Below are 24,581 nucleotides of genomic sequence, written 5' to 3'. Positions count from 1 at the left end.
ATCTGCCGGCCCCACATTGTTCTCAGCAGTTATATGTGGGAGAACCATTCTCTTCGTCTCCAGGGGTTAGATGAGGCACATAAAACAATCATGATTTGGTTAATGGGCCCATGCTATCTTCCTATTAAATAGTAATCTTAACACTACCTGCATCAATCTATTATCTCTTGGGTTCTTTACAGAGCTGTACAATTATACAGGATCATCATGCCAAATATAATTAACTATAGTCAGTTTTTTCTAAAAAAAAATAAATGACAGTATCGACCGATATAACCAAATGTATCTAACTGTGCTCTGTCCAGCTCCATCCAGGGTGAAAGATGTCCAGATATCTAGGAAACCGGATAGTCTTACCACAGTCTGGATTCCTGGCCCGGGGAAAGTGGACAGCTTCAGACTCTCGCTGATTTACGAAGGAAATGTGGTTCAGCAGATCATTTTCCCCAATTCGACAAATGGCCACACTTTCACAGGATTAACAGCCGGAAGGCTTTACAATCTAACCGTGATGAGTGTAGCTGGAGAACTAGAAAATGTCGGCTCTAAATCCGTCCAGACAGGTAACTGAGGAAATGACTGCTAACAATAATACTTAACATAGGTAGCGGAGTAATCGCATGACTGCAAATTAACTCCAATAACTAAAGATCAAGGTCCAAGGGTTTGTGAGATCAGCGTCTGTCCAACTTTCAATAGGAGTCAGTCGGAAATGTTATCCCACTACTTTAAAAATGTAGGATACATTATGGTGAATATGACTTTTACAATTTCCCAAACGCTGCTACTTATTTTAACCCACAAACGCGATTCTAAATTGGATCATAACTTTTGTGATCTTTAATCTTTTATTTGCCTAACTTTTAAACAAAAGAGAGAATGTAATCGGAAACACAGTGTAGTGTCTGATAGTCAATAATCACGGTTAACACCGGATAACGTTTGTGAAATTGTTGTTAAAAGGTGCTTTTGCATAGAGTCTGATTAGTTCAACAATTCTAGTTGGCAGCAGTGTCACCTACACTGTGCGGAGCCAAAGCCATGTGACTTCCCGGAGTTGACCGCAAGTGAGACCCTGAATTAAAGTCACTACGCGCAGTTCTATCGGAGCTGGGCTGGAGGACGAAGCCGAAAGCAGTCTCCGTCTGATACCTGTATGATCTGATGGTCAGCTGGCAGAACCCGAGTTATACTGCTGACTGCACCTGACGCTGAACTCACTTTCTGTCTTGGAAACAATTTTGTGCCATGTATTAAGGATTCCTATGCTAATATTCACATGGCAATTCCAAAGGCTGCATGATTAAATCTTTGTTACTATATTCGGGGATGATATAAAAAAAACCTTATGTCTGATAACATTGAAGTTGCTCCTTTCTTGTACTGCCCTGCCCTTAACCTGCTCTATTTACTTTCTTCCTACACGTGCCCTCTGCATTGCCAAATCAAGCAGAAACAATAGCTTTTCCTTTCCAATAGCATATTTGAAGATTTGTTTAAGTTAGTAACAAAGCCAAATAATTCCTGCTAGCTCTCTCATGTGCTGGTGACAAATGCAATATCTGTGTTAGCAGCAGCCCATTATTTTAATAATTAGACTCTGTTTCTGAGGGCTTTCAGTTTGGTAGCTAGCCTTATATGGGGAAGGATGAGATATAGTTCTTACAAAGTAATGGGGATTTATTAAAGCTCCCTCCACATTTGCCATAATTGACATTAAGAGTTAATACAAAGTCAATAAACTTAAATGATTATATTCTATAATTATCTGTTACGACCGGGTGAGAAAGGGGTCCAGAGGTTGCCTCTCAGCCCAAGGATTCCCCTCACCACCACCCCCCCCCCCCCCCCCCCCCCACTGTGGTTAACAGGGCCCTCAACCATGTCCGTCCGGCCCATTTCCTGCACCTCTACCCTTAACCATTCTCCTCCATCCCAGAACCGTGACAGGTTTCCCCTTGTCCTCACTTTCCATCCCACCAGCCTCCACTTCCAAAGGATCATCCTCCGCCATTTCTGCCACCTCCAGCGTGATGCCACTACCAAACGCATTTTCCCCTCCCCTCCCCTGTCAGCATTCCTCCACGGCACCCTCGTCCACTCCTCCATTACTCCCACCACCTCGTCCCCTTCCTACGGCACCTTCCCCTGCAATCGCAGGAGGTGTAATACCTGCCCATTTACCTCCTCTCTCCTCACTAGCCAAGGCCCCAAACACTCCTTTCAGGTGAAGCAGCAATTTACTTGTACTTCTTTCAATGTAGTATACTGTATTCGCTGCTCACAATGTGGTCTCCTCTACATTGGGGAGACCAAACGCAGACTGGGTGACCGCGTTGCGGATCACCTCCGCTCAGTCCAAAAGCATGACCCCGAGCTTCCAGTTGCTTGCCATTTCAACACTCCCCTCTGCTGTCATGCCCACATCTTTGTCCTGGGATTGCTGCAGTGTTGCAGTCAACATCAACACAAGCTCGAGGAACAGCACCTCATTTACCCATTAGGCACACTACAGCCTGCCGGACTGAACATTGAGTTCAACAATTTCAGAGCAACACGGGCCCTCGTTTTATTTTTGGTTATTTTTTTCTTTTTTCTTTTTTATGCGTTTATTTTATTTAAGTTTGTTTAGTTTGTTTCTACTGTGCCTACCCACTTTTTTTTTCCATGTTTGTGCTTGGGGCCAAGCTGTTCAGTTTTCTGTCAATTAACACCCTGTCTGTACTAACGCTTTGTCTTTCACCACACCATTAGCATACTGTTTGCCTTTGCTCCATGACCTATCAACACCTTTTCTTTTGTTATCTCTTGCCCCTCCCCCGCTTTACTTGCTTAAAACCTATTACATTTCTAGCTTCTGTCAGTTCTGATGAAGGGTCACTCTCCCGAAACGTTAACTCTGCTTTTCTCTCCACAGATGCTGCCAGACCTACTGAGTATTTCCAGCATTTCATGTTTTTATCCCTCTCAGCCCTTCCCTGGTTTAACTGTAACAGAGTTTAATTTTTAAAATGCTGTGTTTTTAGCTCCCCCTCAGTGAATCCTTGTTCACTGCTCTCCAATTGTAAGGCAAAGAAATCAACCAGACAGGTTTTCTTAGTTTTAAACAAGAAAGCTGCAAGTTTATTAATCTTAAAACTCTAATTCAGATAAAACAAATACGAATACCGACACGGCCACACTAGCATGCATATGTGATCAACACACATGCAGATAGAGACAGAAAAGTAGAAAGAATAAAGGGGAAAAGTTTGAAGCAATAGCTGGGGTTTATTTACTGTTCTTTGAGTTTGATGTAGAGTCTTTGATTGCAGTTAAATCTTGACATTTCATTGGGGTCCATGGATGCTTTCAAACTTGTTTCGATGTAGGAGTCTTCTCTCTTGAGGTTTAAGTGTCTTCAGTGGATCTGGAAATTCATTAGAGGGAGAGAGAGAGAGCCAGGCAGGAGCGAGGCTTTTTCTTCAAGTTCAGTTGCAGTCTGACCCAAACTGTTCTGTGAGCAGTACAAAACCAAACCTGGGCCAGCAGGTTAGTCATGTGACTAGTTGTGTCTTGACAAACTCCCCTGCGTTTTTGTGGATTCCTTTCATCTTAGTAGACACAGGGGGTGGGGGTGGGGGGGAGGGTGGGGTGGGTTGGAATGCTGGCTTGTTCCACATTCAATGTTTGGTGATCAAAATCTATTTGGGTTAATTGGATCAGGTAGCAGTTCTTTTGTCTCTATAGGTAAATGTCTCTTAGTATGCAAATTTTTCCAGCCACTGCTGATCTCTTTAAACAATTCATCTCTTCAGTCCAGCAGCAGTTCAAAACTAATGTTTCATATGGCAAAATTAATATGTCTCATTCTTGGAAGGTGGAGTCTTCATGACATATCTCATATGCATTAACAGAATAAGCATTGGGGAATACTGTATATTTCCATTAATGAGGAACAAAATTTACTTGTTAATTATTAACTCTTCCTCACACAGTATACACTGGGCATCTTCCCATTATGTACCCTCACTTTATTTGATCTATGGTAACAGCTATAATAGTTATTTTCATGTTTCCAGCTCCAGCAGAGGTTACATCTGTGATCGTGTCAAATAATGGCAGCCGGGATAGCCTGCTGGTTTCCTGGAAGAGAGCCATGGGAGATGTAGATTCATATGATGTTACGCTGTCTTATCGCAGATCAGTGATAGAAACCAAGAGTTTCCAGCCAAGTGCATCAGAGGCTGTTTTTCAAGGGTTAACTCCAGGGCGGTTGTATAACGTTACTGTCAAAACTGTCAGAGGAAAGCTGCAGGCAGTTGCTGCAAGCAACAGCAGAACTGGTAAGATACACAGAGGATTGAGATGACTAAAATGACATTGTAACAGTCATATGGAATCTTCCTAAGATTATTTGATATCTGTAATAAAATATTTGCTTCTCAGTGGGGTTTTTATTATTCACACTCAGGAAATGGGCATGATTGGCAAGGCCAGCATTTATTACTGTTCCTAATTGTCATTGAGAAGGTGATGATGGGCCTTCTTGTTGAACCACTGCAGTACATGATGAAGGTACTCCCACAGTGCTGTTAAATAGGGTGTTCAAGAATTTTGACACAGAGGCAATGAAGGACCAGTAATGCATGTCTAAGTTGGGCTGGTCTGTGTCTTGGAGGGCATGGTCCCATGGACCTGCCACTCTCATCCGAAGAGATGGTGGAGGCTGTGGCTTTGAGAAATTCTGCCAAAGAAGTCATGGTGACGTGCTGCAATGCATCCCGTAGATAGTGCACACTGCAGCCACATTATGTCTATGGTAAAGGGAGTGGATGTTTAAACTGGTGGCTGATCAAGAGGATTGCTTTGACCTGGATGATGGTGAGCTTCTTTGCTATAGTTCCAGCTGCACCTATCTGGACAGGTATTCCACCACACTCCTGATTTGTGTTCTGTAGGTTATGGAGAGACTTTGGGAGTCAGGAGGTGAGGCACTCGCTGCAGAATGCCCAGCCTCTGACTTGCTCTAGTAACCACAGCATTGTGTAGTTGGTCTAGTTGAATTTCTGATCAATGGTGACCACCCCCAACCATCCACCAACACCCTCCACCCCAATCCCACCAGGATTTTAAGGATTGGGGTTTCGGTGATGGGATTGTTTTATAATGTCAAGTGTAAATAATCTTGACAGGTTATATTGCACTGATTGGCATCAGTGCAATATATTGAGATTTATTAATTATTTAATTAAACAATAATATAATGTATTTCAAGATAATCCAATGAGACATCAACCACTGCAGCAAGAATCCTTCAGACTTAGAGTAGAATTGAAGGCTGGATTCAAGTGCTTAAATGCCATTTTTTCTCTGATCATTTATTGTGAAGTGAATGCACTGACCATTAATTTTATCAATAATTTTCTGCAATGTTATTTCTTAATACATTCATAATACCAATGTCACAGTGATTAATTCTTGAGTACGAGACTCAGCATGTATCAATGACCAAGAGTATGTGATGCAAAATCAGGCCAAACATTCAATATAAAAATCCCATAAAACTTTAAAATCAATAAACTAAAATGGTTTCTGGGTAGTAATCAAAACTCAGGGGTAGTTGAAAATAAGGAAAGGCTTGTAATTTTTGTCAATCAGACGCCTTAAATATATTAGAGATAAAATTTGAAATAAAAACAGGAAATGTTGGAAATGTACAGCATTTAAAAGAGAAGGAGATTTCAGGTGGCATTCTTCATTACAAACCACTTTAGATTACCTACTATCTTGTAATCACTTGTAAAAATCCATTATTCACTATTTAATAATTATGTTTATTGTGCAATAATATGGGGAGAAAAGAAAAAGGCCTTGCATTTATGTAGTGCCTTTGATGACCACAGGATGTCCCAAAGCACTTTATAACCAATTAAGTACTTTGAAGTGTAGTCATTGTGGTAATGTCGGGAAATGCAGCAGTCAATTTGAGGACAGAAAAGTTGCACAAACGGCAATGAGATAAATGACCAGATGATCTGTTTTAGTGACATTGATTGAGAGATAAATATTAACCGGGACACCAGGAGGTCTCTCCTGCTCTTCTTTCAAAAGTGCCATGGGATATATTATGTTCACCTGAGAGGGCAGACAGGGCCTCAGCTTAACATCACATTAAAAGACAGCTTCTCCAAATTGGCAACACTTCCTCAGTATTGCACTGTAATGTTAGCTTAGAGTATGTATTGGAGCCTCAGAAGTGGGACTTGAAGCTGCAACTTTCTGAGTCAGAAGCAAGACTGCTACCATTGGGTCCTGACACCTTATATACTCATTATATCAATGAAACTATACTTTTTCTGATATGGTTTGAGTATTACGTACTTTTCCATTAAGTTGAGCGCATAAGGAAGACTGCTCATCCATCTGAGCTTTTAATTTTCTAACTTATTTAAAATTAGAGAAGACTGAACAAATGTGAGACCCACAGCCTCTGTGTACAGAAAAGGTAGGTTGATAATTTTGATTATAACCTATAATGTTGATCTGAAGGGTTTCTATCTGAAATGTTGACCTGCTTCTTCCATTTACACATGTTGACAGACCTACTGTGTATTTTAAACATTTCTTTTTAGTTCAGTATTTGCAAAAAAGATTTATTTGTTAGTAAGTACAATTTAACTGGCAACAGTGAAAACTAAATTTAAATGTCAGCTTGCTTCGGTTGGTGGTTGCGAGCTCCACTCCCACCAATGGATTCAACTCAGAATTTCAAGCTGGCATTTCAGGGCAGTAGTGAGGGAGTGTTGCAGAGCCCTTTAGATGAAAAGGCATTATTCAAAGAAGAGTAAGCAGGTCTCCTGGTTTCATAGCTCCATTTGTCTCTCGAGCAACATCACCAAAATACAGATTCTAGTCACTCACACGTCAATTATGGGATTTTATTGTACATAAATTGGCCAGCAGCCATATTTTCCTATGTGACAACAATGCTTTGAGACATCTTGAGCAAATGATAAGGCAGCATATAAAAGTAACTTCTTGATTTTATTGTTGTTGGAAAAAATAAGGAAAATGCATTTGTCTAATTGCTAATTGTTAAGTGATATTAAAGCTTATACATAAATTATTTAACGTTTATTCCAGTTCCCAATCACGTCTCAAACTTGATAATGACAAGCAATGGTTCAACAAGCTCTCTGAGAATGAGCTGGCTGCCCCCTACTGGAGACTGGGAGAGTTACCGCATTCAGCTGCTCAACCACTCCTCAGTTGTGCTGAATGTCTCAGTGGAGAAGCATATCAGAGAATATGAGATCAAGGATATAGGACTCATCCCGGGACGACTATATCAGGCTGCGGTCATTGTAAAGAGTGGAAAATTGCAAAACAAGGCATACTGCAGTGGGAGAACTGGTAGGAAACACATGACAAACAACTTTTTTGGAAAGGTTTACCCAAACTCTTATTCACATCAAGTTACATTGAGTGGACAAACAGAAACAAGTCACTAAGCCTCCTGCCACCCTATCAATATATCCTTTTATTCCTTTCTTCCTTGTGTGCTTATCTAGCTTCCTCTTAAATACAGCTATACTATTTGCCCCAGCTGCTCCTTGTGGTAGTGCATTCTGTACCACTCTCTGGGTAAAGAAACTTCTCCTGAATTCCCTACCGGACTTATTAGTGACTATCGTATATTTATGACCTTTAGTTTTAGACTCCCGAAAAGTGGAAACATTTTCTCTATGTCTACCCTTTCTCTATGTCTACCCTTTCAGTATCTTAAAAACCAATATCATGTCACCCCTCAGTCTTTTGTACAGAAAAGAACACAACATGTTCAACCTTTCCTAATAAGTATCTCTGCTGAATTCTGCTATCATCCCTGTGAATCTTTTTGCACCTTCTCCAATGCCTTTATATGCTTTTTATAATATAAACCAGAACTGGGCACAGTATTCCAATTGTGATCTAACCACAGTCCGATACAAGTTTAACATAAATTTTCTGCTTTTCAATTCTATCCCTCTAGAAATGTTCTATAAGGGTCTGAAAGGGTTAATGTTTGAGACGGTGAGAGTAACCCCTCCCACTGTATTTGATGATGATGGAATAGTCACATGGGTATTAGGCTTGGTAGAAGCTAGAAGCATCATGAGAGTTGCTAGCTGGACATTCTTCATGAGAGTGTAAATAGTTATGTATATAAAATAAACAAGTTACTATTTAGCCATACATAGTCTCCGAGACGTCTGTAAACAACGCTCGAACTATGCTAACAACAATGTCCAACAAATCTCAGCATTAGGTTTGCTTTATAAAAATGGCCTTATTAACCGGCATAGTGATTTGTGTATCTGTACCCCTAGATCACTTTATTCCTCTACCCCATTCAGATTCTTATTATCCAAGCGGTATGTGACCTCCTTATTCTTCCAACCAAAGTGCACCACCTCACATTTATTTATGTTGAAATTCATTTGCCAATTAGCCCACTATTCTGCCAGCTTATTAATGTCGTTCTGTATTTTGTTGCATTCTTCCTTTGTATTAACTTACTTCCCAATTTGGTGTTGTCCACAAATTTTGAAATTGTACTTCCAGTCCCTAAGTCCAAGTCATTGAAGTAAATTTTGAACAGTGGTCCCAGCACTGATTCCTGTGAAACACCACTTCATACCTTTTGCCAGTCTGAGTAGCTTCCTTAATCCCCTACTCTCTGTTTTCTGTTTTGTAGCCAGCTTGCGACCCATTCTGCTACTTGTCCCTCATTCTGACCTTTGACATGGGTCTACTATGTGGTACTCTATTGAAGGCTTTTTGAAAATCATAATATATTACATTTACTGCATTGGTCATTGTCTACTCTTTCTGCTACTTCTTCAAATAATTCAATAAGGTTGGTCAAACATGACCTTCCCTTTTGGAATCCATGCTGGCGACTCTTTTTCAGTTTTGAAATGTTTTTCTTCTATTTCTTTACTTAAAGTTTCCACTATCTTTCCTACCACAACTTTAAGCTAACTGGTCTATAGATGCCTGGACTTATTCTATCTCCCTTTTCAAATACAGGAACAGCATTAGCCATTTTCCAGTCCTTTGGTACTATTCCATTTTTCAATGAAGTGTTTTATATGTATATGTAAGAGTGCTTCAGTTATCTTTTCTCTAACTTATTTTAATATACACAGATGCAATCCATCCAGACCAGGGGTTGCTAAGTTTATTAGTTTATCAATTATCTCCCCTATTTCTATCTTCATTGTCTTTATTTTTTCCAATGTCATGCCTACTTAGTTTCGCTGGTAAAAACTGAGGCAAAATAATATTTATGCCATTTTCTGTCATTATCTGCGAGTTTATCTTGTGCATTTGTTCATGGCTCTATCCCCATCTGAATTTTTTTTTTGTTGCTATTTTTGTGTCTGTATTTTTTTACTGTTTCTTCTTATATTCCTTGATACTTTAATGCTATAATTTTGCATACCTTTTTTGCTTCTTTCCTAGCATTTTCATATTGTCATTTGTCATCCTTTCTTTATTGTCTAGCTACTTAGTGTACGCTATTTTCTTTAGTTTCAATTTTGCTCTTCTCTCTATTCATCCATAGTGTTTTATTATTGGCTAGGTTGTTCTTGTTTTTAGCAGAATATATTTCTCCTAAATTCTATTCAACAGCTTTTTAAATACTTTTCAATGCTATTCTATCTCTTTGCCTGTCAAAATGTTTTCCAGCTTACCTTTCATAGTTCTATTCTCATCCCCTCAAAATTAGCTTTCTGAAATCTAATATTATGGTCGTCCTCTTACCTATGAATTTCTCAATCATTATTTTTAAACCGTATGAGGATATGATCACTTTTGCCTAGATGTTCCCCTATGTTTGCTTCTCTTATGTGCTCTGGTTCATTTCCCATTACTAGACTCAGTAATGATTCCTCTCTGGTTGAGCTTCTTACATAGTGGGTAAGAAAGGCGTCCTGAACACAGTGTAAAAACTCCACTCCCTTTTTCTCACTCCCTACCGCTTCTTGGCAGTTTATTTGGGGTAGTTGAAATCTCCAATTTTGTGTTAATCAAATAGCATTCCTTTTGGTGCTTTCTCAAACAATGTTTGTTGATTTATGTAATAGCATTGTACTTAGCTGTTAAAAGTTACTTGCTCTAAAATTATTCCATAGAATGCCAATGTACCAACATGTAAAGCATTTTTTCTCTATTTTTGTAGAACTATTAATCTATTTAAAGTAAAATAGAGGAGAAAGGATTTCCGACGAATGAATTAAGTGTTTGCGTATTAGTATCGCACAGGTTGATGCCAGAGCCACAGTGCTGTGATTTGATACTGGTTGAGAGTTTGAGTCAGCCATAAGATACTTCTTTGGCATCATTCGTTATCTTAAATGGTCTGAGGATTTTACTTTTTATACTTGTACAATTGTGGATGTAACAATAATCTCCTATTGTGACCTGGACCAAATATTAGTGTCCTTTGTGTGCATGTATTTTTAAGATCTCTGACAGCAGGCTGAGTTAACAGTAGGAAAGTTTAGTTCAAACCATCAAGCCACTTTATTCTTCAGTAAATTGAAGCATAACGAGCAGCAGTTCAATTGGTGCAACTTACATTTGCATAACAATACAAAATTAATCCCATGTTAACCTCACTTCAGCAGGTATTCTTAAACAGAATAGTCCTTCTGCATCCTGACCTACAGCCCAGGGCAGAACCATTCTCCCTGCAGTCCCATGCCTTTTACAGACTTTGCCTGTGCAGTGACCTGTGACCGAAATCTCTATTGCCTTCTTGTTGTCTGTGTTCTGATCTTAAAAGCTTGTCAAAAAGCTGGTCCCTCTCTCCAGCCAAAGAAATCAAAGGCTTTTCTAACACAATGGTGAGAGATACCTGTCTGAACATCCAAACAAAACTAATGAATCATTTATTGTTTAGTCTCTGGGAAAAGAAACTTCCAATTCGCATTTTTCCACCATTGATCTAGATGCCTTTTTTAAAAAATCTCATGACAATACACATTGCTTTTAAAAATTCAATATTAAATGTGGCTTTTCCTCAACTCTTTTCTGTGGGAAAAATGATCAAAAAATCCAGAATCAGGAGAAAACTACAATTGCATTTAAAGTTTTTGGAGGGTTGATTTTTGTGAGGGAAAAGCATGCTGGAAACAGAACATTTTGTTCATTTTTGCACCATGCCAGTATCCAGCATTCTTAGATTGGCAGCAGTAGATTAGACATGGGGCGAGGTTTGCTTCATGTTATCCCAAAAATATGGCTTCATACCAACTTCAGAAAAACACTCAAACCCTGCTGTACGAATCTGATGTTTCCTAAGAGGTCTGCAATAAATCTAGATAGATTGATATTATATACTAGTGCCCACTCAGAACTGGATTGAACCTAAATAAATTCATGTAGGACAACTAGCGCCTTTACACAGGAAACAAGTTCATTTCCATCATAGCCCCACACAAGGAAAGATTCTGAATAGCTTGAGCCTTATAGACATCTTCATAGCAAAGGCAAGGAGTTGGAGAATCTAGGCAGGTTTCAAGTGCTCAATTTTCATTTAATCAGCAGGATGGCACAGTGTGAGTCTGAATATGTTGGAAATAGAATTTAAAATGGAAATAGTACTCCAAACAGTCTTTTTTAAATTCCTCTATTGTGCAACCTTCAGCTGCTTCAAACAGCGCAGAGTGGCCTAGCTAATTTTAAATTACAGTGCAAGTGTGATCCATAGTAATTTAACTTTCCTCACTTTTACTGAATAGCACCTCAGGCAGTCCTTCAGCTGCGGATAAAACACACTGATGAATCCACACTCAGTGTCTTATGGGCAACCCCAGTGACCGAACTGGAAAGGTACCTTATATTATTAAAGGACACAGAAAGAACAATGATGAATAAAAGTCTAGCAAAGGATGCCAAAGAGTGCACTTTTTCTGGCCTGGTACCTGGGCGGAAGTACACAGTTACAGTAACCACCATCAGCGGCGACTTAAGCAAATCTGCTTCAATAGAAGGAAGGACAGGTAAAGTGGAATGAGTGCTGTATCGTTGTCCCTTGACATTTATGTGAATGGTGTTAGTTTCGAAGATGTAACTAAGATACAAAAGATCATGACAGCTGAAGAATTCACCTATTTGTTATATTTTATCGTTATATTTCAAACCTGAGCAGGGGAATTTTTCCCGGTGTCCTGGCCAATATTTATCCTTCATGCAACATCACTAAGACAGATTATCTGGTCATTATCACATTGCTGTTTATGGGACCTTGCTGTGTGCAAATTGGCTGCTGCATTTCCGACATTACAACAGTGCCTACACTTCAAACGTTCTTCATTGGTGGTAAAGTACTGTTTGACATCCTGAGGTAATTGAAAGTCTTTCTTATCTCATTGGCACACTTTCATGCAGACTTTCATAACCTGCAAAACTACTTTTGCAAGATGTGAACTGACACAATCTGGATACATCAGGTCGCCAGTGAAATAATTGTTGTTGTGACGTTTCAACAATATGGTCTAAACACCAAGTTTTATCTCCTATAAAATCTCTGTAATTGGGGCAGGCTGCTCTTTTTAAATATCTATGGTTCCTCTGTAATCTATTTTATTGTTATGATTACCACAGCAGAGCTTTTACGATCTACAACCGACAAAAATAAGGGAGAGTAACGCTGCTTTCAGTTTTTTTGTAACACTGTTTTGTTCTTTTTTTTTCAGTGCCAGCTCAGGTGTCTAACCTCCACGTGACAAACCAAGCAACAACCAACAGCTTACACACCAGCTGGAACAGAGCCATTGGGGACATTGATAGTTATCAAATCCACCTCATTCACGAAAACATTGTAATAAAGAATGAGAGTGTTTCGAGTGAAACCAATCAATATCTCTTTCATTCCCTGAAACCTGGAGGGTCATACTCAGTGGTTGTTACCACTGTTAGTGGTGGAATTCCTTCAAGGCAATCATTAGCTGAAGAAAAAACAGGTAAGGAAAGAACCATAACCCAGGAGGGAAGATAGTTGCTTGCTCCCCCCATGGCTTTAATTGTTAAATGCACTGTCCAGTGTGAAACTGAACTACATGAGCCAGGAATTTCCCGTTTCATAGAATCATAGTATGATGTAACACACGGGAGGCCATTCTGCCCATCATGTCTGTGCCAGCTCTACAATTAATAACCAATTAATCCCACTTCCCTGCACTTTCCCCACAGCCCTGTAATTTTTCCTCTTCAAGTATTTATCCAATTCTCTTTTGAAAGTTGCAGTTGAATCTTCTTCCACTACCCTTTCGGGCAATGCATTCCAGATCATAACAACTCTCTGCATAAAAAAAAAATCCTCATGTTACCTCTGGTTCTTTTGCCAGTCACCTTAAATCTGTGTACTCTGGCCACCGGCCCTTCTGCTGCTGAAAACAGAGTAAATAAGGAGAAACTATCAAAACCATTTATGATTTTGACCACCTCTACCAAATCTTTGCAGCTTCTGCAGCCTCGCCACATAACTGGAGCCCCTCATCCATGGTACCATTCTAGTAAATCTCTTCTGCACTCTCTCCAAGGCCTTGGTGTCCTTCCTAAAGTGTGGTGCCCTGAATGGAACACAAGTTAGAGCTGAGGCCTAACTGGTGTTTTATAAAGGTTTCATATAACTTCCCTGGTTTTGTATTCTATTCTTCTGTTAATAAAGCCAAGGATCCCATATGCTTTTTTCCTGAGCCTTCTCAAATTGTCCTGCCACCTTTAAAGATTTGTGTACCTACTCTGTATACAGGTTTCTCTGTTCCTGCACCCTCTTTAAAATTGTACGATTTGTTCCTCAGTCTATGTTGATTTGAGCCAGAGTGGTGGTCTTGGTTAGGAAGGGGAAAGTTTAGACTAGGTTCCTGTCCCTAATTGTTTCTTCCCCTGCTTGGATGTTTCCACGTGGCCCATGGGTGAAGTTGGGATTAGCCTCAGCTGTGACGTGCCCATGTTGAAATACCCTGCTCACCCACACTCTCAGGACCCACAAATGAAGACGAGCTACTTGAATGCATTGCTAGAAGGCAGCCAGTACCCAAAGTGACCCCAGCCCAGACTGAGTCATCCACTCAGACAATTGGGGAAAAGGAGAATTCTGCCTTAAGCAACGATAGGGGAGAGATTTCCTCCAAATGTTGGGTGTGGTGACATTATTAACACAAGTACATACCTGGCTTTGCGACACCTTGCATGCTATGAAAATCTTCCTCAATATGTTTTAAAATATACTAGTTTAGTTCTTGCATTTATTTTTAATTAAAGTGTATGTTTAAAAAGCACGTTTTTTCTGTAACATTACAGAAATAAATTGTTGCAATTACTTTTACACAGCTTTTCCCTTTAAATCAGTTGAAGTAATGATTGAGGTAGTGAATTTATAATGTCTGTCACTGTGAGGGTTACTTGTGACAATAAGTGTGACCATAACTGGGCAGGATGTGCTGCTCCTGTGCCTGCAGTGAACCATTTGGTCCTTTGAGAGTAGGAGATGTATAACTCCACTTGAAATAAAACCTGATTTTGCATTATAAGCAATGATAGCTTTGTAATATTATATAATTCCAGCACTAACATAATTAATTCCTTAAGGGAGGATTGAATAAATACTGGGGGCAAATCCCCAAGTTTGTGCTTCCAGTGGGAAGCCTGGCCTGCTGGGAGGATATATCAGAAGTTTGGTGATGCACTAACCATTCATTAAATAAATGGAAAACCGTGGCTGATGTGCTTCTGGCAGGCCAAGCTTCCGGTTCGGAGTACAGGCCCATAAATCATTTTTATTGTGTTTTGATTTTCACAAGGTTTATGTTTGAACAAGGTTATTGCAATGTTTCTACTAAAATTCACCACCAGAGGGCAAACGGTAACAATTGTAAATCTGTTCATAGAATCATAAAATGATACAGCACAGAAGGAGGCCATTTGACCCTTTGTGCCTGTGCTGGCTCTTTGGTAGAACTATCCAATTAGACCCATTTCCCTGCTTTTTCTCCATTGTATTGCAAATTTCCTCTCTTCGGTCACATATCCAATTCCCTTTTGAAAGTTGTATTTGAATCTGCTTCCACCACCATTTCAGGCAGTGCATTCCAGATTATCATAGCTTCTTGTGTAAAAAAAAATCCTCATGTCGCCTCTGTTTTTTCTATCAGTTAACTTAAATCTGTGTGCTTTGACAACTGACCCTTCTGCTACTAGAAACTCTTATTTTATCAAATTCCTTCCAGATTTTGAACACCTCTATTAAATCTCCCCTTAACCTTCTCTGCTCTAAGGAGAAACAACCCAGTCTATCTAGCCTCTCCACATAATTTAAGTACCTCATCCCAGGTATCATTCTAGTAAATTGACTCTGTACCCTCTCTAAGGCCTTGATATCTTTCCTAAAGTGTGGTGCCAATAATTGGACACAATACTCCCTCTGGGGCTGAACAGTGATTTACAAAGGTTTAGCATAACTTCCTTGCTTTTGTACTCTATGCCTCTGTTTATAAAGCCAAGGAGAGCTTGTGCATCCTTCCACCTCAGGGAGGAGTGTGATGCTGGTGTATTCATGGCCAGTCACTTCAACAGACAATATGATGGGAAGTGCTATCTGACAGTCTAATTCAGCAAGGCTGAAAATACATAATTATATACATAATAAAAAAATTACAGTGAATTAATGCCCTTAAACCATGGCAAATAAATTTGGATATAATTTAGTAAATTCCTCTTCACTCTTTATTCTGAAGCATGTACAAATTCTGAATCCCTCAGCTGCAAGAAAAATAATATAAGAACGCTTTGAATACATTACACTAAAATACCTATGATACATGATTTACTATATTATGACATTTTTCTTCACATTGTGTCATTGTTCAGTTCCTTCAACTGTGTCCAGTGTGATGGTGAATAACCACGGCCGCACTGATTACCTGCTGGTTTCCTGGCTACCAGCATCTGGGGATGTGGATAGTTATCTTGTGACTCTGTCCCACAGTGGAAAGGTTGTCCAGTCTCATGCAGTCTCGAAAACCAGCTTTGAATTTCCCTTCAGTTCCCTTACACCTGGAAGGCTGTACAATGTGACTGTAACCACCAGAAGTGGGAAGTACGAAAACTACACTGTTACACAAGAGCGGACACGTATGTGATTATTTTTATTATTTGAAATAATGAAAATCAACATGTTGTGTGCAACACATTTTTACAATTTACCTGGGGAGGGGGAGCGGTTGTGAGATGGGCAGTGTGGGGGGAAGGAGTTAAGCATCATCATTCTTTTAATGCTAGTATTGGTTCCTTGCTGTGTTTATGTGTGTGTGTGTGTCTGTGTGCTCTTAGATTGTCACTGCTCCAGATGGGGACGTGAAGGAAGAATGATTTGCAATTTTGTCAGGGTCCACAGTCTTATGTGCCCTGTTATTTAGGTTTCGTCTTAGAGAAGTTGCGTTCTAGTTTCTACGCTTCACCTCTTTAGCTCTTCCTGGTCTCTGTTCACTTTCAGATGGCACATGTGGGATCAGGATTTTACTCTGTGGGGAACCACCAGCATGAGCCTGCATGCTGTCATGCCATGGCATAGGGTATCAGATACTAGTTGAATATACCAGCCAAGGTATTTTTCACAAGGCAGCTTTGCAGCACTCTAGAGACTCCTTTCTTCCTTTCTTTCCTTCTCTCTCTATTCCCTTCAGATTATATTTATTCAAAATATTGTAAAATGCACTGTCCTTCCGTGCTAATTTTCAACACGAGCTCCTGACAGTGAAATTTAATGTATTCTATGACCAATTTTAAAAAGAAATCTTGGAAAACTAGCAAAATCATTATGTAACTATATAATTAAACCTACAGCAGTATTTCTGAATGATACTCCAAATTGGTTGTTAATGTAACTTGGCTAAAGTAAATGCAGCAGATCCAAACTGAGAACCACATTGAACCATATGTCATGAGCACTCTGCATGCCTTGTGCTTGATGTGTTAGATCATCTCAGTCCTGCTTTTAGTGCAGTGTGTGATTTACTCAAAAGGCCTCGGGTTAGAACTGAATCTTTGAGATAAATATAATGGAGCCAATTTTCATGTATGGTGTCTAGACTGATGTAAATCTCACCAGAATGGTAATGTGCCAATAGCACTCAGCTTTCCACGGTCACTTGTCACTGCTCCAAATGTGGACTTTGCTAAGTGCAGTGAAGTAGTCAGAGGTGAGACCAAATGAAGTGCAGTGTAAGTGGTTTTAAATGATGTGGACAATTAATGAAAATGGTAAATTCAGGATTGGTAAAATGATTTCAGAATTTGGAAGTGCTCAAAAGGCATTGACAGCCTTTGCCAAGGCTGAAGGAAGAGAAGATGATTGGGAAGTGTTGGGGGAAAATCCAGTTTTCAGACATAAGCCCATGAATAAGTAATAGAATAGTCCAGCACCCAGCCCACTAATTGATGGCTGCTGAGTGGTGAAGATTGTAAGTAGGAAGGCCCTGTTGTTCACTCCATGGCACTGTTAGCATTGCAGCATGACTGGCAGGAACTGGAGAGAAGCTGAAGGCTGCAGCTGATAGCTTTTGTGGCAATTGTTCAAAGACAAAGTGACACTAGATAGAAATGAGAAGTGGAACATAACTGATGTTAAACCTGCTGAATTAATTTTCTCACAAGGCACTTCAAACTTACTTCCATTTGCACCTCAGTGTCAAGCACTGCTGTTGCCTATTATTTCAGGCTGTAATTAAAGTGTAGCTTTCTCACCTCTGGGTCAGAAGTTTGTAGGTTCAAGCATTAGGCCAAGTAGTTAGGCACAAAACCAGGTCGACACTTCAGTGCCATACTGAGGTAGTGCTGCACTGTCAGAGGTGCCATCTATCAGGTGAGATGCTAAACCAAAGCTCTGTCTGCCTGCTCAGGTGTATGTAAAAGATCCCATTGGGGAAGACCAGGGGAATCACTCTCGTGTTCTGGCAAATATTTATCTCTCAACCGACAGTTTGGGATAGACAGTATTGTGCATGGGATCTTGGTGACCTGGGGCTGAATTTTGTTGAGCTCCCGACATTGGGCTGTGTGACGGAGGTGGGGGGCGCTGGAAGATCATACCAGCCCAGCATGGAACCCGACGCCAGGAGTGCCGGGCCCAATCGTCCCAGTGGCAGCGAGGCTCTGTGGTAGCCTCCCAGCTGCTCGGCAATGGGACCTGACTTAAAATTTTTAAATAAAGAACTTGAATACATTTAAATGCAATTTCCCATGATCTTAACTGACTGTCCGCAATCTTGCGTGCAACGGCTGGCACTCATGTGCCTTCACTTTCCCGTCCAGGAAAAGCTGGTGCCTCCGAGGTGGGGAAGGGGGAAACTTAGGATTTCTAGTGTAGTTGTGGGGGCGGGAGGAGGTGGGGTCCAATCAGCATGTGTCGTGTAGAGGAAAGGGAGAGAGGGTTACCTCTGCACTTTGACAGATGGTTGGGTGGGGGGGGGTGGGGTGCGGAAGAGAAGTCAAATCATCAATGTAAGGGTTTTGTGGGGGAGCGTAGGGGTGACGTTTTGTTTGTGATGTACTGGGGGAGGGTACAGGTTCAAATATTCAAATTTAGCGGCAGGTCTAGCAGCCCTTTAAAAATGGCGCCAGCACCTGCGCAAAGGCAGCTGATGCTGTTGCTGGCGTCGCAGAGCCCGGTCCCCCACCCACCATGTGATCAGGGGGGGGGTGGAGAAGTCCAACCGATGTATTATCATAGGCCTCCGTGCGTTCGATCACGGCGGCATGGTGACACTTTTTTGCCCGCCGCCGCTCCCAGCAGCGGAAACATTAAATCCAGCCCCTGGATTTTGTGCAGGAGATGGGGATCTTGGCGCCCAGCCAAAAAGGCAGGGGAAGCCCCACCTTGGCCTTTTCGCATCCCTGGCACAATCCGCCATTATTACGAGGTGACATTTCCGGCACTGAGAACCCCGTCCCTTTAAAGATGGGGATCCCACATCCAAGAGCTGCTGGCCAATCACAGGACTGGCAGCTCAGAGGTGTCAGCAACGCTACCAGCGCTGGAGCCCCGAACCTCAGCTTATTGCAGGTAAGTGAGGCGGGGTCACCAGGGCCAGGCCAGAAGGCCCCGGCAAGGGGGATATGGGGGTGGTTGTAAAGTCCAGTAGGAGTGGGGCCCTGGGAGGTGCATTGTTTCCCAACTGGAGCCCTCTGTGGGCCATAGATTGTTCACGGAGGAGGGACCACCCCACCAAGCCTGCAGGGAGGGTGCCTCGTTTTACAAGGCGTCCTGTTTTGTGGCATCCCAGTGGCAGGGGAAGAGCCCTTTAAGTAGCCGTTAATAGGCTACATATGGGCCTCAATTGGCCTCTGGGCGGAAAGGCCATCGACAGCCTATCCCACCCCCAGGAGAATCACTTGGCAATGGGGCAGCTACGAACCCTCCACCCCACCATCCGTTGCGCTTCTCCATGCCACCGCCACCAACCACCCCCCCGACCCCGCCTCAGTGGACTCATAAAATCCAGCCCAGAATGTGCAAATTAGTTTCTGTGCTTATGTAACAGCGGTGACTTTATTTCAAAATAATTCAATAGCCATGAAGAATTTGGGGGTCACAAACAAAAACAAGAAATGCTGGAAATACTCAGCAGGCCCGGCAGCACCCATGCAGAGAGAAGCAGAGTTAACGTTTCAGGTCTGAGACCCTTCTTCAGAACTGACAAATATTAGAAATGTAAAAGGTTTTAAGCCAGTAAAGCGGGGGTGGGGCAAGAGATAATAAAGGTGAAGGTGTTGATAGGACAAGGTCACAGAGAATAACTGACCAGAAGGTCATGGAACAAAGGCGAACAGTATGTGAATGGTGTGCTGAAAGACAAAATGTTAGTAGAGAGAGGGTGTGAATGACTGTAAAGCACAGAACACTCCAAGCACAAACATAAAAAAAAACCAAAACAGTGGGTAAGCACAGTGGACATACCGTTCGCCTTTGCTCCATGATCTTCTGGTCAGTTATTTTCTGTGACCCTGTCCTAGCGACACCTTGACCTTTGTTATCTCTTGCCCCACCCCTGCTTTACTGGCTTAAAACCTTTTACATTTCTAATATTTGTCAGTTCTGAAGAAGGGTCTCTGACCTGAAGCATTGACTCTGCTTCTCTCTGCATGGATGCTGCCGGACCTGCTGAGTATTTCCAGCATTTCTTGTTTTTGTTCCAGATTTCCAGCATCTGCAGTATTTTGCTTTTATTTAAGAATTTGGGGGTGTTTTGAGGACATGAAAAGTGCCAGAAAATTCAAGTTTTCTTTATTTCTTTCGAAACAAGTGTGATTGGAATACAAACAGCTGAAAATCACATTTATGTCTAAATAATGACACTTCTTTTTCACTTCCACATTGTGAAGCTCCCACCTATTTTAGTCAGAAACCTCCACAGGCCATCCCAGGCAGCACTGCAAACTCAAGCAGCTTGTAAAATAACCAATGATCCATCAGGATCAATCTCCACCCATTTTAATGCTCTATCACACCCTCCCTGCACCCTTTTCTAGGGCATAAGGGAGACTAAAATCTGCCCCACTAGTGGGTTCTAGGATAATCTGAAGGAGCTTGGTGACTTGTTTGTCATCTACTTTTTGCAGACTAACATCTTGATCAAGAGATTGGCTCCCACTGCTAGAAAAATTCATTCTTCTGTGAAATTAAGCACGCCATGAGCTGATCATAAAATAAATATTCTTTGAATAAAATTTCTTCATTTTCATTTTTTTGATTTCCCCGTAAGTTTTTATTTAAGAAAAAGTAATAGCAGGTGAAAATCATGGAGAAAAATTAAATGTTACACTTTCCGAGGCAAAAAACCAGGGTGGGGGAGAAATTCTATGTTGTAAAATTTAGCAATTGCACTGCACACATTTTTGGGAAATTTTGAGCCTGACAATTTTAGGTAAAAATCAGTAATGACGATAAGATGATGAATTTATTATTTAAAGTCAGTAAAGCCCCAAATTAAAATTATTACCATGAAATAATTCAAAATAATTGTCTAGGTTTGTGTTGAGTGGCAGTTTATGTGGCATTCAGATCAAGATGTACACCATTCTACTGTAACGCAAGATGTGGTTGAGTTATGACACTATTTTTAATCAATTTGGTTGCAAACTCAATAGTTTCCCATCAGCATTTCAATCAAATGGCCATGTAACATCTTCTGATTTATACAGAACCCTCGGTTGTGCAAAGAATCACAGTCAGCAACTCCGGAAGGAGTGACTACCTGAAAGTCTCTTGGTTGGATGCATCAGGAGATTTTGACTGTTACATAGTAACTATCAAGAACAGTTACAACTACAGCAAAAGCTTAGAGGTTCCAAAGTCTGAAAACGAATGTATATTCCTCAACTTAATTCCGGGACGGCTTTACAGCATCACTGTTAGCACCAAGAGTGGGAAATATGAATCTCATTACTTTGCCACTGGAAGAACATGTAAGCATGAAATTTGCTGCAACAAACAGAAAACTGCAGTTTTGATGAATGTTAAATATTTCTTTTAATGCAATTAAATGTTAATATCATTAGCAGTAAAATCTTTGCTTCTGGGTAGTTATGACATAAGGTCATTTAAATTAATTCTGCGTTTGGTGTCAAGCCAAATGTTAATTTTGAAGTGGGAGGGCAAGGACGCATTACTGCGTCTAGTATTTTGATAAGAAATGTCAGCAGTCAGTTGCCTTTGAATAATCTATTAGCTTGAATTACGCTAATCGAAAAGCAACTTTGCAAATAAGGTGTGAGAAAACCATAAACAAGACTTCTTTTAACTTTTCTGAGTTCATGATATACTTATTCAATTATTTTGTAACCTACTATAATGCCCACTGCATGTTGAGTGTTGTTCTCTGTCTTTGTTTTTGTAAATGTACTTGCCCCATTTACACAAATGTGAAGAAAATGAGTAACCACTGGGCTGATAATGTCTTTATAGAGCACTGAACTAAGTCGAGGTTTTGCCTGTGATTAAGAACCTAATAGCATAAGAAATAGGAGCAGGAGTAGGCCATATGGCCCCTTGAGCCTGCTCCGCCATTTAGTCAGATCATGGTTAATCCTTGATCTCAACTCCGCTTTCCCACCTAATAAGCCTGTAACAAATTTACTGATTAGCCTGTAACTCCTTCTAAGAGAACCAATGGTGACATGTTAAGCCACAAAAACATTGCGGAGTAATATTCAGCAGTTTTTGATTTCATTTTACTCCCCCAAATCAAACATTTTATTTTCTTCTCCTCTTTAGCTTCCCCACCCCTTGCCATACACCATTTATGCTTGATAGCACAGACCACTACCCACAGTTTTCAGGCCTTTGAAAATGCTGCCCTTCAGTCGGCCACCAGTTGCATGAAAATGGCGTGGAGTGAATTACCTTCAAGCCGGGAAGTGAAAGACGTTCTTGATACACCTTGTCCAATAGCTTGTTCATAGTTGCCAACATCTCTCATACAGAGCTACAGATGTAAACCATGGCACAGTAAACTGAATCCCTAGCCAGCTTAGCCTCCCTCTTGCTTTCTAGTTTGACATTGATATTTTTGTTTATGTTAGAATTTATTTGAATCAGATTTCTAAGTGATTTATTTTTCCTTTTACATACTTGAAGTGCCTTTGTGCAGCCTGTTGCAGTACTGTTGTCCAAGTGTCTGATGCTAATGTTACTCTGTCTGACCAGTTCCAGCTGCCGTTGGGTATCTAACTGTGGCTGACAGGAGCACCGATACTCTGAATGTTACCTGGGAAGCAGCTGCTGGTGACGTGGATCGCTATGAGATTCAGCTGCTCTTCAATGACATGAATGTTTTCCTTCCAATAACACTCAGCAGCACAGCACATCAGTTTACTTCTTTAACTCCTGGACGTCTCTACAATATCCTAGTCTCCACATGGATTGGGACACTACAACGTGCTGCCTTCATCGAAGGACGTACAGGTAAGAATGACATTATGTTCAAGCCTTAAAACATACCCAATATTTAACTGTTACTCTGACTGTTCTTAATAATATGTACATTAATGATACAGTCCAGACTGAGTCTGTCTAATAACAAAGGATCAGCTGTTATGTAGGATGAGAATTAACCAAACTCTTGACGGAAGGCAGAAACCTTTGGGACTCAAACCTGCAGCATTAGACTAGGTGCTTGACTGAAGGTCTCTTATTATTTTGCTATATTACAATGTGGACTAATGATACTGCATCCTATAAATAGGAATTATTTCACATCTTAAAATACCTAATCTCTTTAAAAGTACCTTATCTCCCATAATAAGTGAAAAATGTTTCAAATAATACAAATATAAATAACTTGCAACCATTTCTTAAGTTGCCGTTATTATTACTCAACAATAAGTATTCTGATATATGCTCAAGAATTTGTCTAGAAAAAAGGCACAGAATTTGAAGACAGGTGTCCAGATATTTGCCTAGAAAATATAATAAAACAAAATACATTTTACTTAGAAGCCAATCATAGTGCATGACCATATAGCTACTAATATTTTCTGTATAAATGTTTCTTTCTGCAGTACCCAGTGCAGTTAAAAACATCCATGTTTCAAACAACGGAGTGACCAAGGGCCTGAAGGTGAATTGGTCTCCTGGAGGAGGTGATGTGGACAGCTATACTGTGATATTATCCCACAAGGGCCATCAGATCTCTGCCCGCCCTATTCCAAAACATATGCACGAGCATACCTTTTATGGTCTAGAGACGGGAGAGCTGTACCATGTCTTGGTTCAGTCAAATAGTGGCAGCTTCCACAATAATTCTACAGCATTTGGACGCACTGGTAAGAATCATTCAGATATTCTGTAATTAATATTGAGCAAAAATGCATTGAGTAAATAGATATATTCATTCTTTATATTGTATTAATATAGCTTACAGCGCTGTCACTGCATGAACACAAAGGCTTCAATTTCTCTCATCCCTAATTTTTTCAAGCCCCAGGAAAAAAAGTCTGTTTGATTGACAGTCAGGAATTATCCAGTTGGGTAATAAAGAGTCTGTTAACTATCCAACAGACATGGGACAGTGTTGTGGCGCAAGACTGGATGTGTTAGACAACCAGTAGCGGGAGTGTAGAGGTGGGGTGGTTTGAGATGGTCAATGATGAAACCTCCAGGAATACATCCAACCTACCCTGTTAGGAGTGGAGCGGTGACCCCCTCCATCCCCCCACATCTTCTGACTGCATCTAGCAGTATGTACCATATACAAGATGCACCGCAGCAACTCACCAAGGCTCCTTCGACAGCACCTTCCAAACCTACGACCTCTACCACCTAGAAGGATAAGGGCAGCAGATGCATGGAAGAAAGAGAAGGGGGAAAAGCACATGGAAAGCTAGCAATCAAACTAGCAATGAATGGAATATCTTCCAAACAGATGAAAAATGGAGACCAGCAGTAGAAAATCTGGTGGGGTCCGGGGACACCAATTTGCCTGGCTGATTCAATTTTCAGAGTTACCTTTAAATGGGTGCACCACACTCCTGTCAAAAATAGGCGG

The 24,581-nt window shown here is 40.7% G+C and overlaps 1 protein-coding gene across 4 annotated transcripts in view; it reads left to right on the top strand.

The window, feature by feature from the left end:
• Positions 1-24,581, top strand: part of ptprb (protein tyrosine phosphatase receptor type b) — a 111,353-nt gene that overhangs the window by 41,774 nt on the left and 44,998 nt on the right. For all 4 annotated transcript variants that reach the window (XM_068050420.1, XM_068050419.1, XM_068050418.1 and 1 more), the window contains 9 exons: positions 306-563; positions 4,062-4,325; positions 7,126-7,395; positions 11,775-12,035; positions 12,732-12,998; positions 15,907-16,170; positions 21,238-21,501; positions 22,742-22,999; positions 23,596-23,859. In XM_068050420.1, coding sequence (XP_067906521.1) covers positions 306-563; positions 4,062-4,325; positions 7,126-7,395; positions 11,775-12,035; positions 12,732-12,998; positions 15,907-16,170; positions 21,238-21,501; positions 22,742-22,999; positions 23,596-23,859 — 2,370 coding nt within the window. The remainder of the gene's footprint in view (positions 1-305; positions 564-4,061; positions 4,326-7,125; positions 7,396-11,774; positions 12,036-12,731; positions 12,999-15,906; positions 16,171-21,237; positions 21,502-22,741; positions 23,000-23,595; positions 23,860-24,581) is intronic.

Source organism: Heterodontus francisci, chromosome 18 (assembly GCF_036365525.1).
Source record: "Heterodontus francisci isolate sHetFra1 chromosome 18, sHetFra1.hap1, whole genome shotgun sequence".
In the NCBI taxonomy this organism is placed as follows: Eukaryota; Metazoa; Chordata; class Chondrichthyes; order Heterodontiformes; family Heterodontidae; genus Heterodontus; species Heterodontus francisci.
This window is presented reverse-complemented; position numbering and strand designations above follow the sequence as displayed.